The sequence below is a fragment of the Pseudonaja textilis genome, chromosome 3 (assembly GCF_049901715.1).
Source record: "Pseudonaja textilis isolate UNSWEBS1 chromosome 3, rPseTex1.2, whole genome shotgun sequence".
Lineage (NCBI taxonomy): Eukaryota > Metazoa > Chordata > Lepidosauria > Squamata > Elapidae > Pseudonaja > Pseudonaja textilis.
Genome location: NC_141992.1, coordinates 58,150,862 through 58,168,912, shown reverse-complemented (window position 1 = coordinate 58,168,912; position 18,051 = coordinate 58,150,862). Strand labels below are relative to the sequence as shown.

Genomic DNA, 18,051 nt, shown 5'->3' with positions numbered 1-18,051 from the left:
ATCTTGTTTCCATATATAGACAGGATTGGGGGAGGGGTGTTCTGTGATGTTATGATAATTTAAATGAGTACTTGGCCAATTCTCATTCACAAATCCAATTATTAGAGGACTTGGAAGGTGTTGCTCTGCTATTTGTCCCTCGTTCTTCTACTAGTCTGTTTAGGCAGGTTCAGAGAGAAACACACATATACGCAGAATGAAAGCGATACCATTGTTGCTCTTTTATTACCTGGTTTGTGTGTGTGTGTGTGTGTGCCTGCCCACATACATGGGATCTTCTGTTAACCGCAAATCCATATGATCTTCTGCCCTTAAATACTTCCTTAGCTATTTATATAGCCTATAGCACAGTCCCTGTTAATCTTAGTGTCCAATCTGTAGGTCCTCAACTCTTTCAAATTTTTCTTTCATGCTCATTCCCACAAGTCTTATCTTGCTAATATTATTCATCTGGTGGTACTGAGTTTGAATTATCATTTCTGTCATAGCCCATTCAGAACTTTGTTGTTTAAAAAAAACCCATACAAATGCATTAGAATTTTTAATGGCAGTTTATGAGAAACATTAACTTCTAATATTTAAAAAATGGTAAATCATTGTGTGTGTGTGTGTGTGTGTCTATATATCTATATACATATCTATATATCTATATACATATCTATATCTATACCTATATGTTTTCTTAAGTTTTCGCAGGTACTTACATGTATGGTATTCAGCTTTGTTCAGGTATTTTCCCATGTCATTATAGTTGTGCTCTTAAAGTTGTAGCAACGTTTCAGCAGAATCTCATCTGCCATCATCAGGCAGTATTGTGTTCGTCTGTGAGTCAGACTTTCACAGCTGTTTCAGTTTTAAATTTGGGGCTAGCCTACTGCTGTGCCAGAATGGTTTTTTTCTTAATCCTGATTGGTTGGGAGTCTTGATCTGTGTTTATTGGTCTTGGAGTTTGCTGTGTTTTGCTTGATTGGTGTTTCTAATATCTTCTGTCTGTTTTGTGGTTTTTTTTGTCTTGATTGGCTGGCAACATTGTCTTCTATTGGAGGCTTTTGGTTTAGCTTGGCTCCGAGTAAATGGATGGCTATCATTTATTAGGAAGATAGGTTTCATCTGGGTGCCTGGTTGGGGTGTGTTTGAGCTGGAGGTATCAGGGGGGATCTGTTTGTACCCAGGTGTTTGCCTGGCTTGTGGTGTGGAGATTTTTTTGTTTGTGAGTGCAGGTTTCCAAATAATTGACAGTCTGGTGGAATAATCTCTTCTATTCATGCTTTCAGGTCTTTTTTCAATCTCTATGGCTTCTCTGATGATTCTGTGGCTGGGGTTTTCTATAGTGGCTAGGGTTTGGTGCCACTGAAGTTGATGCTATAACCTGTTGCTTTCATGTGTTGGACTAGTGAGGAAGTGTGTTCCAGCTTTTTTACTGCATTTTTGTGTTCATCCAGGCGGGTACTTATTCTTCTATTGGTCTGTCCAATGTATGTGGCAGGGCATGATGCACAGGGGACTTCATATATGCCTTGGTTTTCCAGGTCAATTTTATCTTTGGAGTTTCTTAGGATGGCTGCTATTTTTCTAAGAAACGCAAACCACTAGCTATTCCCCAGATGAAATACTTGGAAATGAGGAATATTCGCACAGATATATAGTACATACAAATGACTTTTTATTCATCCTGTCCTCAAGGCACAGAAAAACTACAGAATTATAACATTCAGTTGAAGTCAGATAAACCTGAATAAGTCTGTCTACAGTATATGGCCACTAAATGCTAAACCAATACATTACTACTGTAACAAACTATAATATGTAACCAAAGAAATGAAAATACTATAATAAATGCTATAATAAATAATATTTTATAGCATAGACATGTGTCTTGTTATTGTTTTTTCTTTAAGGGCAGTTTATTATTTGTTAAACTGGTACTATCTTTGGAGACCTCCTTTCAATGCAGGCTTACAATATGATTTTAGCAGAAAACTGATCAGCAATATCAAAGGAAGTTGAAATTAAAAATTAAACCAGCAAAATGTAAAGCCGAAAATCAGACAAAATAGTCCTCCACAAGTGTGCAGAGGGAAAGGCTCAGCGAGATACACTGTCAGTATCTAACTTATTCTGAAACACAGGACACTCCTTCATTTTATTCTGCTTTGTTTCTCGTCAAAAAAGCTGTTCTTCACAAATTTGGTTAGGCACAATCATGGCAAGCAGCAATCCTGGGCAAGCAGTGAAAGAAGAATCTGACAGTAAATGGTGACCTGAATGCACACCCTCCTTCCCCCGCCAATCCTTCCCCCAGCCATCTTTTATTAAGCAAGAGAGACAAGAAGTATTGAGGAAGACTTAAAAGATTCTGGGATGTGATGACAGCTTTTATTCGGGAGAAGAAAGAAGCAAGGTGATGGGATTTGGGTCCAGACTAAATCTTTAGGGCAGATAAGTCTTCAGTATAAACCAAAAGGCCAGAAATAGAAAGCAGCTCATTTTAGAATAATAAAAAGCTTTTGACTTTATTAGGCTTTTTATGGCATCTTTCTTCCCAGAGACACGAGGAGTGCACTTGGATTTCTTCCTTTATGGAATTTGGCTTGCAGCAGCTTGTGACACCACAGCTGAGAGGCAATATCACTTCTGCACACCGAGGACAAATTGTTGGTTGGTGCCCACCTAGCCCCACCCTACCTTTAAAAATGTACTCTTTAAATCACCCCAAGGCCGAACATTGCTGAACTCCCAGTGCATCTCAGAGGCTGTATTTCATGCTTATCATGTTATGCCAAACAACTTTCCTTCTGAGAAATAGGTACTTTATAAAATTAATATTTAGCCTCTCCTCCAGAGAGTTCCAGCGGTCAAATCAGAAATACTGCAAAATAATGTGCCATTTTAAAATACATCAACGGAGATACAGAAAGTGCAGTTGGATCATGACCAAATCTCTGAGAATGGTGATTCCGGAGGGTTTTCTGGGATCCCAGAGCCACAATTGGATTAGAGGAAGAGGAAAGCCAGAGTCAAAGGCCTTCGTGATAACACTTTGTGCCAACGTCTCAGAGTGCCAAACACAAGAACTGCACATAGAGGAAGAACCCCAGTGTCTTAGTGACATAGACTAGACTACTAGTATTTCTGAAGATAATGAGTATATATTAAGCTTATTTAAGGCTGAATAAAGTTCACAGCACAGGCAAGCAGTTTGCCAATGAAGTGGCAGATTGTCTATTAGATACTAGACTATAGCAATTCCTATGAGGAATGTTTTTCACACTGCATTTATGGCTGCCAGATGCCAATTACATCTTCAAATGTTGCAATTCACTTCTGAAAATGCAGTCTGCTGTCCTTAGGGTGACTCTTTTAAAAATGTAATGATTATAAATGCTATAAGGTTCAGCTACCAGGGCCAGTTGGGAGATTTCCACTCTCACCATTCACCAGGATGCAGCTAATTTACATCAAAGCATCTCATTTTATCAAAGAGGCATCCAATCCCAGAAGCGTAACACATTTCCTGCTTATGCAGTTCCTGTTTTAAATTATATTACTTTTATGGGATAGTGAGCATTTCTGAGGGACAGGAGCACCAAGAACATAAGGTTTTTCCTTTATCAGCTTAGTCCATTCAATACACAGCAAGTATTCCCCCTTGTGGCCAACTGTGGCAAGGACTGAGAGAGAGCACCTACATTTTTATCAAATTTGCAATATTCATGCCTTATTTAACGACAGTGTGCTGCTCTACAAATTAATATTCTTTTCCTGCAAGGCCATCATACAGGAAAAGGAGTGGTTTCTCTTTCCCTAGAAATATTTTAGTATTTTTCCTTAAAATGTTCACTGACTAATACCTAGACATTAATTATGAGCCCTCAAGTCATTTATGGAGATTCTCAGTCATCCAGATCATGGCTGTCCCAAAATAGCTTTTCTTCAAGAGGAAATTGGACTTTCTGGTTTTGCTTTGAAGACGTTTCGCTTCTCAACCAAGAAGTTGAAGAAGCTTCTTGGATGGGAAGTGAAACGTCTTCAAAGAAAAAAACAGGAAGTCCAGTTGCCTCTTGAAAAAAACACCTTTGGGACCTCAAGTCATTTTCAACTGCTAGTGACCATGTAGGTAGACTTTCTCCATGAGTATCTATCCCCTAATCTGTTCTTTCATGTATCTAATGGTGCATTCATAACTGAGTCCTTACTGCTGTTTCTCTTTCCTTCCACTTTTCCCAGCATTAGAGCTTTTCAAGACAGCTGGGTCTTTGCATAAATGAAGTAGGATAGATTTATGTCCTTAAAGATCAAAAACAGCAGCTTAAACTGTGCCTCAAAGACAACTGGTAGCCAATGCAGACCTGCATATTGAGAAGTAACCACCTTGTCTTGATTTGTTCAATCTATCGGTTTGTTTGAAAGGAACCTAAATATAAAAAGGGGAAAAAATACACCCCACAAAATATTCAGTTGTATCTTTTTACATCAAAAATTTAAACTTTAAAGATGCAATCACATCAAATGAGGAAACATACAAATTATGTTTTATACTCAATTATTTATTTAAAATTTGTTTCTCCTACCAGTACAGCATACGTTGAATTAAAAAATAAAAGGTATCATTTACATTGGTCAAATTATATCAAAAGTATAATTGAACAAAATCTTCAAGGTATGGAAAATAATTAGGATAAAACAGTCATACGAATATTTCCCTCCAGCCAATCTCAAACACTTCAACTTACAGAATAAATAAGCAATTTTGTTACAAAATTCCTCATCATTTACCATGCAGCAAAATATGTGACAGAAGAACGTTGGTGTCATAGCTGCCCTCAAACATCAGATTGCAAAATTCTACCTAGTTTTTGAGTATCACAAATACTCAATGCTCCTATAACTGGTAAACACATGTACAAATAAATGGCACCTACATAATCTGCAAATTCAATCTTAAACACATTTAAACACACTGGTTTGTAGTAGCCTATCTCTGAAAATCACATTTACACTCCACTAAAATAATGAGACTTCAAATACCTGTGTCTTCCTGTGATCTGTATGTACCATTTCTGTTAAACCCAACCCACATTACATTGTTGGGTCTGGGTTGTCTGTTAGTCTCTATGATCCTCATATTGCAGCACCCCTAACAGTTTGGCCAAAGAGCCACTCCCCAAACACACACAGGAAGTTTCCGTCCTGTGGGTTGAATGACCACTTTTTGGGAGGTCTTTAGCTAATTCTTTTTCATTTCCTAGCAATCCTTTAAGCAAAAAGTATGACATCAGAAAGTATGCTAGGTCTAAACTGAAACTTCCTTCTTGAAAAGACCAAATATGTATTTATTTTTAAGCAGTACAAAATAAAACTTCCTCATACAACTTCCTATATGGTACAAAACTATCAAGAAACTAAATGGGCCCTTTCATTCATATTTACAATTTCAGTTTGTGAGACTCTTAAAAAACAACATGGCTTTTGGCAACAAGGAAAAAAGCATGCTTTTCAGAAATAATGTGTTTGCTATTTGTTTTTTCCTAAAATTAAGATACTTTCCTAACTTCAAGTCAGTTTCAATGTCGATATTTTAATGAGCCGCTTCCAAGTCATATTTTAAATGCTGTTCGAAATAATATTTTTAAAAATTATTTTAAACACACATATTTTAAGAGGCATATTTCATTACTATTATAAAATGGACTATAGTAGCAGCTCTTAAAGCAAGATTCAAGCATTCTAGAAAGGTGTTCAAGGAAAAAGCTAGCCTTCTTTTTCAAAGATGTTCACCACTTTTCCAAAAACCTGAAAGAGATATTACGAAACAAGGTTGGTATATAATATCAATAAGAACATTGTGAAAAATGAGCAGAATAGTTTACAGAACAATTCTGCATTCAGTTCTTTGATTCCTCTAATCACTCTGCATGTACACTTAGTTTTCTATTATGCAGTAGTGGACTGGCATAACAATTGGGATAAGATAGTTGGGGATAACTTTCAGAGCAAAGTTTAACGCAATGGTGAGTTTAATTTGGAAGCCCTGTCCCAACTTGTTCAAATATAGAAAAATTGACTGCCGATGTTGCACGTTATACATTGGCTGAAATGCATTTCATGAAGTGTTTATTAAAATAAAATAGCGCACTCAACTCCCACAGCAGTTTTGTATTTTAAAAACACCTTAATTCTTCTTTTTAAAGTGAAGAATGGACACTTTATAGAAGTATGTTTTTATTTACTATGTTTCTGTAAGCCAATAACTGAAACTCTCTGGACAGATTTAAAAATACAAATACATTGCAATGTTTCTAAAACACATAAAAAGTAGACAACACACACACAAATACATACATACACATACACACATACATCTCTGGTGTATTAAAAATAGCCGGTTGGGTATAGTGTTAAAAGAACCAGACGAACTCAGAGATGATTAATTTGAATCCTGTCTTAGCCACAAAGCCTGCTGGGTATCTTTGGACCAGTCACTATCTCTCAGCTGTAGGAAGCAGGCAGTGGAAAAACTATTCTGAAAACATTGCCAAGAAAACTTTCAGACTGACTCAAAGTCAAAGAAAAAAGTGGGCTTCAACATTTTTTAAAAGGTGTAAATATAGGTGAAACAAAACTTACTGGTAAATTAGCCTTTTATTGATAAATATTTGCATCTGTCAATCACATTCCATTTTGGAATGATTTTTCTGATTGATTTTTTTTGAATCAGATAGTGTGAACTCTTTCCAATTGTTAGCTACAGAGAAATATACCAAAGCTCTTTGATTAGATATCAGGAGCAATTTGTCCTTCTCCTGTATATCATCATTTACAGTGATCCCAGAATTTTCAATAATGGTGATGAATTCCATTCACCTGAAAGCTACCTATGTTGGGGGAAATACTATACATACTTTTATTCTTTGCCATATTTGTGTGCTTAATGAAAATTTCAATACCTGTGTTCTAAAAGCATACTTTATGGGGCTTTAAATTGCTGTTTTTTACTATGAATATATTATCTTGTGCATGTATGGAAGTCTCAAGAAATATTGCACAACTTACTGAATTTTTAATAACTTATGCCACTTTGAATCAATGATCTCAAAACAGTATTGTTGTACCAATAGGATCATTTTAAGACTGACACAAAATTAGTTGTATTTTGCTTGGTATACAAAAGAAGCAAATATTTGAAATATACAAAATCCCAGGAGCAATTATATATAAAGCATTAAGCAATTTAATTCCAAATTTTTTGTTTTTGCAACTTACTTCATCGACAGATTTGGAGGCATCCACTTTCCTAACTTTGCCCATTGTCTCATAGAGGTCTATTATAGGCTTAGTAGACTCTAGATACGTATGAATTCTAAGATTAAAAATAAATAAAATAAGAAATCATTTAATTAAAAAACATCAAAAAACCAAAACAGTAAAATTCTGAATGCATGCTGTACCTTTTCTCCAAACTTTCCCTGTTATCGTCACTTCTGCCACTGCTTTTTCCTCTTTCAAGACAACGATTAATACATATCTTTTAAAAAAAAGTAAAAATAGAGGTTACAATTTTATATTAAATATTTTACATGCAGAAACTTAAATCTGATCAATATGTGAGATTAATTGCCTAATGGTTTATACAGAGTATTTATCCTATTTGACATTCAACATATCAACAATGAATACTATCCATGTTCTTCTGTAATGCCAGTTCTTACAGGGTCATTTGTCACCAGTTTATTACTCCTCTTTTATTTACATTTGTGGGGCATACAGATAGCTCTTATTTTCTATTAAATAATTATGGTCATTTCTCTCTAAAATTAGCAAAATGTTGCTACATTATGTGTAAACTTCACCCACAAATGGTTGCTAATAGTTCTTGTTCTTAGGGGATACTTTTGTGTTCATTTTATTCATTGTATTGTTACTGATCAATGATCAAAATAAATTTCTATTTGTTTAAAAACTATAAATATGATAAAAACTGAGGCTTTATTACCAGGTTTTTTTAACATGATGTGCATTTACTTTGGACAAAGCCAAACCAAACCTGATTGGAACTTTAAACCTCTGAAATAGTGTAAGTTATCTCCTCTCAAAAGCATTCATCTATTTTGAATAATATGGTCAGATAGCATGTAGTGAATAATTATGGACATACTCCTCACAATAAATAGGAATGCCAAATGGAGAGAAAGACAAAATCTATACACAGTTAACAAATCTTGTCTTGTGGTTTAGGGTTGTCTGAGAAAGACGATGGCTAGCTTGGGTTTGTGAATCACATTGCAAATTGCCTCTGCTTTGTTTATCAATCAGGTACAAGAATCAAAATTAGCAACCAGTCAGCAGCTCATTTATAGTTAGGCAGGAGTTGTGAACAATTCTGAATTATGTGCAAGGATGGCTGTTATATAAGATTCAGATTCAAATAAAGGAAATTATAAAAAATAAAATGAAGCAATCAAAGGAAAAGGTGAAATGGAATGATAAACATCGATATTTTTTGCCATAACACCACAGCATTTCAAATTTAGGACTTTATACTATTATTTGATGCAAAAAGATACAACTTATATCTATCTATATAGTAATTACCCCAGGAAAGCATAACATTTTTCAGCTCGCCAAATAATTACAGTACATAAACAAGGAGCCTCTGTAGCACAATGGTTAGAGTACAGTACTGCAAGCTACTTCTGCTGCAGCCAGCTGCCTGCAATTTGGCAGTTCAAATCCCACCAGGCTCAAGGTTGACTCAACCTTCCATCCTTCTCAGGTGAGTAAAATGAGGACCCAGATTGTTGGGGGCAATATGCTGACTCTGTAAACCGCTTAGAGAGGATTGTAAAGCACTATAAAGCGGTATATAAGTCTAAGTGCTATTGCTATTCTGGGGGAAAATACCATGACATTTACATATTGATGTCTATTGCTGGTCTATGACCATAATAAAGTTATATTCATTCAGACATTTACATATTAACTAACTTAAATCCTGATATTCAATATGTAGGAGAGAAACCGAATAATCTTTATTTGTTCTGTATAAAAGGAAATGTACTAATGTTACCTCATTATCACAGTCAAAAAAGAGAACAAAAGATACATCCACTTTTCCATCCATTGTTTTATTCCATCCCTGAAGATTATCTTCATTTCTGGGAAATCCATCAATTAGGAATTTATTCTTCTGAGAATTAGCTGCCATAGTTTCATCCATAGCCTAGAGAACAATAGCAGATTAAAACATGACATGAGAGAATAATATATGCAATCAATAAAGCAGTTCTAATTGGAAACCGTATTTTATTTTTGACACAGCCAAATAAAATACAACGTTCTTATAATCATGTTTTCATATCATCTGAACACACACACACACACACATATATACACCAGAACTTTCATAAAAAAACCCAATCCACCTGAATTCATTTCCACTATTTAACTATCAAAGAATTTGAAGAGTCTGTCAATAAATTATCATATCATGATGAAAATAACCCATTTGCCATTGTACCTAGTGCCACATGAACAGATTTCTTCATCTTCTCCGTCAAAACTTTTTGAATATTGCTTTACTGTCTCTCCTGAATATATTGATTATATCTTTATTTGGTTAGAAGATAAGAAGATAATCCTGTCCCTCACAATACTACTGCCTCCTCTGTCATTTTGGCATTTTTTCATTTGAAGAAACCGAAAAGATTCAAATGAGTTTACAAAATCTAGCACAATTCGGGTCTGTTTTAGGTCAAAGTATATCACATGTCACCGAGGTAGAGTGCTTTAGCCCAGAATTTTGTCTTTATCATGAAAAGAGATGTAATACATATCTTCGATGAAATGTAATAGGTTTGATTCTCTGGAGGAAGGGGTGCATTCCAGATGAATAAGAGGCAACTCAGTCCAGATATTTTGTGTGAAACCAAGAGGGTGAAAACAGACTCTCCCTATTAATTCTCAGAATATATACTAGCTATAGATAGTAAAGTGCTTCAGTTCGACAAGATTCTATCTATAAGTGTGGAATAATAAAGAGCTCTGCTTGGAAGAATCACTTTCTGTCTTTCTTGGTTCTTGGGTCTGACAATATCTAATGAAATTATTTTGAATAATTATCTATCCATGAATTTATCTATGTTCCTAAAGAGAAAAGCATTACTTCATGAAAAGTGTAATCCATCTGTCATATATGTTATTTTACTACTAAAAGTCAAATTAAAATACATAAATATCTTAATATATTGTTTTAGATTTATATGGGAAATGGAATTAAACTTACCCTTTTTAACAAGCTGATTGTTATCTCAACAGGTACGATCTTCCCATCCTTAATATAATTTTCAATTAGTTCTCCATACTGAGAGCCTGGTCTTTTTCTCTCATCTCGAAGGAGGTCACCCGCAGAAAGATGGGTATAACCATATTTCTAAAGAAAAGAAACCATAATTAAGTTAAATCCATATAAAGTGTTGATTAGATAAATGTGCTTTCTTTACATGATGGTAATAAAGACCTGGCTGTTCTCTCATATATTTGGGCGAGGAAACTAAGTGAGCTCTGTTGACTGATTGCTTTTATTACTGTTCTTTTCAGTTATAAGTTGGAAATTATTTATTTGACTTCAAACATTTGTTTGGATAATTGATTTCGTTTGATTTTAACTTTTGCATGCCACCAAAATTCATTGATATGAGATGGAATAATTTATATTAAATATAAACTGAGAGCAAGCCTCACTCCTTACTAGCACTGATTATGTTACTTAGTTTGAGTAATGAAACAACTGCAAGAAAACAACCAAGTTCAGAGAGCACCAAGGACCCCTCATTTCAACCCTGAGCTACTCTCCTTTATAGATTTCCTTTGAATATTTTGAAAAGAATTTTAAACTATTTAGAAGTTATACTATATAAGATTCACATCAAGGCAAATATAAAATACAGACACTGGCACTTCCATCACATTTCTTTGAAAACAGAAAATTCTTGAAAGTTTAGATAAAAAACAAAAGAATTTTTAAATAAAAGATTTTTTTGTATATATTTGAAGTTCTTCTTCAAATTTATTGTATAAATATACAGTATACCAAAGTATACCAAAATTAGAAGATACAAAGAACAGTATGGGGGGTGGGGAAGAGAAAGCCAGTTTTTCTTGTGGTTAACATAGTGGTTAAGGCACCAGGCTAAAAAACAGGAGACTGAGTTTTAATACTGCTTTCGTTATGAAAGCAAGTTGGGTGACCTAGGGCCAATCTCTCTCACGGAGTCAGTCTCAACCCAATTCACCCACCCCACGAGGTTACTGTTGTGGGGAAAAGAGGAGGAAGGCATGGATATGTTCACTGTCTTGAGTTATTTGTAAAAATAATAAAGGCAGGATACAAACAAACAAACAAACAAAAATGGAAATAAAGCTAAAATCCAAAATAAGTGCAATACTAAACTGCTCAAATGACAACCTTCAAAGGTTTAAAGCAGAATTACTAAATTACAGGATGAAATAAAATCCTAGAAAACTAAAATACAAATTTACTAAAAATGTTAATCTATCAAAATACTAAAACAGAATCTAATGTCAGACCAATGTCAAAGATTCACAGTATTGCTTCATATAAGGCAGGGGTGTCAAACTCACGGCCCACGGGCCACATGCGTCACGTGCTGGCCACACCCACCCCCTTTAGCAAAGGGGGAAGTCTCAATACGTCACGTGACAACAAAGTGACACTGCAAGTTTGGCACCCCTGATATAAGGCAACAAACAAATATAAAGTCAAATAAAAGGGAAAACCACATATTTTTAAATCTTCCTATACTTTGCAGGAAGGCATCATGTTCTTCTTTATCTTTTTACTATATCTGCCAAGAAATATTACAAGTCAGAATTTAGAGGAGTTATGATAAACTGTATAACATAAACATAAGTATATCATAAGTTATATTATATACACTGCTCAAAAAAAATAAAGGGACCACAAAAATAAGACATCCTAGATCTCAATGAATGAAATATTCTTATTAAATACTTTGTTCATTACATAGTTGAATGTGCTGACAACAAAATCACACAAAAATTATCAATGGAAATCAAATTTAGCAATCATGGAGGTCTGGATTTGGAGTTACACTCAAAATTAAAGTGGAAAAAAACACTACAGGCTGATCCAACTTTGATGTAATGTCCTTAAAACAAGTCAAAATGAGTAGTGTATGTGGCCTCCACGTGCCTGTATGACCTCCCTACAACGCCTGGGTATGCTCCTGATGAGGTGGCAGATGGTCTCCTGAGGGATCTCCTCCCACACCTGGACTAAAGCATCCCCCAACTCCTGGACAGTCTGTGGTGCAAGGTGGCGTTGGTGAATGGAGCGAGACATGATGTCCCAGATGTGCTCAATTGGATTCAGGTCTGGGGAACGGGAGGGCCAGTCCATAGCATCAATGCCTTCGTCTTGCAGGAATTGCTGACACACTCCAGCCACATGAGGTCTAGCATTGTCTTGCATTAAGAGAAACCCAGGGCCGACCGCACCAGCATATGGTCTCACAAGGGGTCTGAGGATCTCATCTCGGTACCTAATGGCAGTCAAGCTCCCTATGGTGAGCACATGGAGGGCTGTGCAGCCCCCTAAAGAAATGCCACCCCACACCATTACTGACCCACTGCCAAACTGGTCATGCTGGAGGATGTTGCAGACAGCAGAACATTCTCCACGGCATCTCCAGACCCTGTCACATCTGTCACATGTGCTCAGTGTGAACCTGCTTTCATCTGTGAAGAGCACAGGGCACCAGTGGCGAATTTGCCAATCTTGGTGTTCTCTGGCAAATGCCAAACGTCCTGCACGGTGTTGGGCTGTAAGCACAACCCCCACCTGTGGACATCGGGCCCTCATACCACCCTCATGGAGTCTGTTTCTGACCATTTGAGCAGCCACATGCACATATGTGGCCTGCTGGAGGTCATTTTGCAGGGCTCTGGCAGTGCTCCTCCTGTCCGTCCTTGCACAAAGGTGGAGGTAGCGGTCCTGATGCTGGGTTGTTGCCCTCCTACGGCCTCCTCCACGTCTCCTGATGTACTGGCCTGTCTTCTGGTAGCGCCTTCATGCTCTGGACACTACGCTGACAGACACAGCAAACCTTCTTGTCACAGCTCACATTGATGTGCCATCCTGGATGAGCTGCACTACCTGAGCCACTTGTGTGGGTTATAGACTCCGTCTCATGCTGCCACTAGAGTGAAAGCACTGCCAGCATTCAAAAGTGACCAAACCATCATCCAGAAAGCATAGGAACTGAGAAGTGGTCTGTGGTCACCACCTGCAGAACCACTCCTTTATTGGGGATGTCTTGCTAATTGCCTATGCTTTCCACCTGTTGTCTATTCCATTTGCACAACAGCATGTGAAATTGATTGTCAATCAGTGCTGCTATCTAAGTGGACAGTTTGATTTCACAGAAGTGTGATTGACTTGGAGTTACATTGTATTGTTTAATTGTTCCCTTTATTTTTTTGAGCAGTGTATATTATATATTATGATGTATATCATAAACGTCTAACAGACAGGAAGCAGCAGGTGAAGCTAGGCAGAATCACATCTGATACGTACAATCAGAACAGCCCCCCCCCCAGGCTGTATGCTTTCTCCACTTCTCTTCTCCCTATATACCAATGACTGCATCTCAAATGATCCATCTGTTAAAATACTGAAGTTTGCTGGTGACACAAACAGCGATTGGTCTCATTCAAGACAATGACGAATCTGCATACAGACAGGAGGTTATACAACTTGCCTCATGGTGTAACCGGAACAATCTGGAACTGAACACACTCAAAACCATAGAAATGATGGTAGACTTTAGAAGAAACCCTTCCCTACTACCACCTCTTACAATACTAGACAACACCTTATCAACAGTAGAGACCTTCAAATTTCTAGGTTCTACTATATCACATGACCTAAAATGGACACCTAACATCAAAAAAATCATCAAAAAAGCACAACAAAGAATGTTCTTTCTGCACCAACTCAGGAAGCTCAAACTGCCCAAGGAGCTGCTGATCCAGTTCTACGGAGGAATTATTGAGTCTATCATCTGCACCTCTGTCTGGTTTGGTTCTACAACCCAACAGGACTGACACAGACTTCAGAGGATAATTAGGACTGCAGAAAAAACAATTACTACCAAACTGCCTTCAATCGAGGACCTGTATACTGCACGAGTCAAAAAGAGGGCTGTGAAAATATTTACAGACCCCTCACATCCCAGACATAAACTGTTTCAATTCCTTCCCTCAAAATGACACTATAGAGCATTGCACACCAGAACAATTAGACACAAGAACAGTTTTTCCCCCGAAAGCCATCACCCTGCTAAACAAATAATTCCCTCAACCCTGTTCAACTATTACAAGTCTGCATTACTGTTAATCTTGTCATCGCTCCTTATCACCCACCCCCTCCCACTTGTGTCTGTATGACTGTAACTTTGTCACTTGTATACTTATTATTTATATTGACTGTTTCCTTTTATCTTTTCTTTTATGTATACTGAGAGTATTTACACCAACACAAATTCCTTGTGTGTCCAACCACACTTGACCAATAAAGTATTCTCTTCTCTTAATTTAAATACCCTGAAAGCCAGCCCAGCCCAGTGCTCTCTAAGCAGTTTACAGAGTCAGTATATTGCCCCCAACAATCTCGGCCCTCATTTTACAAGGGTTCTCAGTTCCACCCATTTTAAAAGGATGGTGTTGATATGTTACACAAAGCCTACTGCAGCCCTCAAACTGATGGAATATTCTACTCCTGGTCTAGTCATGTCAAAGCTTTGAAGCTAATCTTATATTTTTGCATTATATTGTGTTTATTATTTAACAATAATTTGTAAAAAAAAATCACAATTGGCAGTATTTACATCACAAAGGCAAAAGCCACCCCATTTATTTATTAGATTTACAGTATATGTTGTGCTTCTGCTAACTGAAGGCAGCATGCATAGACGTTTCTCCTCCAATTTTCTACAAATATATTCCGATATAGGTTGGGCTGAGTGAGGGTAACTGACTCAGTCACCCAATTAAGTTTCCATAACTCAAGGTGGACTTTATCATTTAAAGGAATCTGTGAATGAATCCAGCCTCATTTAACCTCTCTTGCAGAGATCATCAAAGACTCCCCCCCACCCATGCTTCTTTTCAATTAGGTTAACAGCTACACAGTAGAGCTTCTCTAAAGGTTCAACCTTCATACTGCTAATATAGTGCCAAAAATTTCTTTTCCCTTTATTGAAAGGTATTCAGCTATTTATAGCATAGCATTTACTGACCATCTCAATCCCAAAGGAACTTACCTTGTGGACAAATTAAAGGTCATTTTCATGAGCCATTAGGAAACATTCGGATTTGCTTAGGTACGGTATTTGTCTAGTATCTTAGAGCCTCAGTGGCACAGTGGTTAGAACTGCAGTACTGCAATTTGGCAGATCGAATCCCACCAGGCTCAAGGTTGACTCAGCCTTCCATCCTTCAGAGGTCAGTAAAATGAGGACCCAGATTGTTGGGGGCAATATGCTGACTCTGTAAACCGCTTAGAGAAGGCTATAAAGCACTATAAAGTGGTATATAAGTCTAAGTGCTATTGCTATTTTCCTGTTTCAAACTTTAATCTACATAAAACTATCAATCCAAATTTCCCCAAAAGTTTTAACCACAATTATTGGTTGGGGAAAAACTAATGATTAACAACATTGCTCATGTTCAATGTATATTGCTGAGATACAAAAACCCTAGACTTTGGCTACTTACTTTAGGAAGACTGATAGAAACCACTGCAGATAACAATATTTAGCCTCTGGTTTATTTTTCTGCCAACGCGGCAACACCATCAACCGGTAAGAAGGAAGGGAAAAAAGTATCCAAGGTCTTAGCCAAGAGAAATCTCACGCAGAAGAAGGATCAGAATATGATTTTTAAGGGCATTTCTGCTTTTCCTGAGTAACCTATTTGAACGTTACTATATACCAGCTTCAACTCTGGATTATATAAATAGGGGAAATCATTTACAAAAGAAGAGAGAGAAACGTCCTATAGATAAGAATCAAAATCACAAAGATGAAGAGCATTTGTAAAAAGAAAGAAAACAATACCCGCATCAAGAGCAATCAAGCCCATTTACCTCACATTTCCCCCAAAGCCGAGTTTTCTGAGTGTAATGAATTATGGGTTGGTTTCGTTTTTCGTTTTTGTTTTTTGGTAGTCCCCAAGCCCTGATAAAAGTTCTGGGGCACCGCTTTTGATAGCATAGCTGAACCCGTCAGATCCGGTACCAGATTCATCTGGAATACAGTATGCTAAGAATCTTCCGGACCGCAAACCTTTAAAAAACTTCAGACCCCACCATTCTTTGCGCTCCTCGACTAAGCAAGTTGCCGGCACTCCTCGAAACACAACCGCCTGCTAGAAATTGTAATTCCTTCCCGACAGTAAGGAACAGAAACGCGGGGGAGGGGAGGACCACGAAGTGCTATCACCGTCCCTCACCTCCACAATGCGGGCACACTGGGTTCCTTTTCCGGCTCCAGGCCCGCCGAGAACGAAGACAACGACCGGCTTCATGAGGAGCAGCAAGCGAGGTGAAAGGGAGGAAGCAGCGGCGAAAGCGTGGAGGCGAAGGAGCGAAGCAGTTACGCGACCGGCAGTTGCCCCAAAGAGACAACGGCAAAACATACGCCGCCAAGAAAGAGGGAGGGAAACCGGGGGAAAGAATCCGGCCACGACTACAGTCAAACCGCCGACCGCTCCGGCTGAGCTGGCTTGCGAAAGCGCTTCCGGGTTCCCGCCCTTTCCGTCTCTCCCGCTAGTGCGGGAGGGAGAGAGGGGGAGGCCCGGAGAAAGGCCTGGCGGGGGCGGGCCTGGTTTAGTGGTAGTGAAGGCAACTACAGTAAGGTTCTCTGCGAAGGGCTGACGGAGGGGTGGGTGTCAAGGAACCAGTAAGGTCGCTTTGGAAGAGCAGCTTCGATTCACTTGATGAAATGTAAAGGGTTTTGTGTTGTAATACAACACGGTATACGTCTTGTATTACCTCTAGTGTACGGCAGGGAGGGTATGGTTTTTGTGTTGTTTTTTTATATTGTAAACTGCCCAGAATCACCTGTGTGAACATTGGGCAGCCATATAAGTTTAATACATGAATACTTTAATAAATATTGTTTGTTAAAAGTCTAGAGACGGTGCATGCTGCAAATTGCATGCTGCAATTTGGTCTCCTCCCAAATGTTCGCTTCTTTGCAAAACTTTGCCCAATCCTATCTGACTGTGTGGTGATTCAAAAGAAAGTGCGTCCAACTTTAATTCTAAGATCCAAAACTATTTGGTTTATTTGAGGGCATAAGAACACATCCAAAGAGCAAAGGTATTTTAGCAGATATTTGGTACAATTCTTGGAAATGGCCGATTTTTAAATTGGGTTCACTATTCAAAATGTTGAAATAAATTTAAAACTACTATAGTCGAGAAGTGAGCTGGTTTTAGAGAAGTCACCAAGTTGAGAGATGTAGATAAATGTAGCTGATAAATCTTTAGAAATATTGTAGTGCTGAATTTTAAAAGTATTTTTTTATTTTAAAGTTCAAACAATAAGCTAGGTAAAGAAAATTGTAGTTGCCAAACTTGAATCAGTTAAGTAGCCAAAAGGTTCTCCATAGCCTAAAATTCATAGTTTGTAATTAAGAAATTCTTCGTTCAATATGTCCAGAATTTTTTTCTCTAAGCAACACAATGACTATTTTTATTTTCATAAAGTCTTGTATAAAAAGATACAATTGCCCATTCAAGAGATCTATTGTGGCATGTACAGCAATATAATTATTGTAGGGGAAATAATTTCCTTGTTGCCTTGAGTATGAAAACTTATAGAGGACACAACAAGCTATAAGAATTAGAGCAATCTTCCTCAACTTGATGTTCTGCAGATGCGTGGTATTTTCACATAATGCCATGAAATGTTTTTGGTTTCATTCATGCTAATTTCAGAACCTAGTT

At 37.4% G+C, this 18,051-nt stretch overlaps 1 protein-coding gene across 1 annotated transcript; it reads right to left on the bottom strand.

Moving 5' to 3' along the window:
* Positions 1-4,531: 4,531 nt before the first annotated feature.
* Positions 4,532-16,866, bottom strand: CMPK1 (cytidine/uridine monophosphate kinase 1). Its single transcript, XM_026707059.2, has 6 exons — positions 16,552-16,866; positions 10,283-10,429; positions 9,068-9,220; positions 7,449-7,525; positions 7,264-7,360; positions 4,532-5,793 (listed from the first exon to the last, which is right to left on the bottom strand). The coding sequence occupies exons 1-6, from the start codon at positions 16,735-16,737 to the stop codon at positions 5,752-5,754; spliced, it is 702 nt and encodes a 233-aa protein (XP_026562844.1). The 5' UTR covers positions 16,738-16,866; the 3' UTR covers positions 4,532-5,751.
* Positions 16,867-18,051: the final 1,185 nt, after the last annotated feature.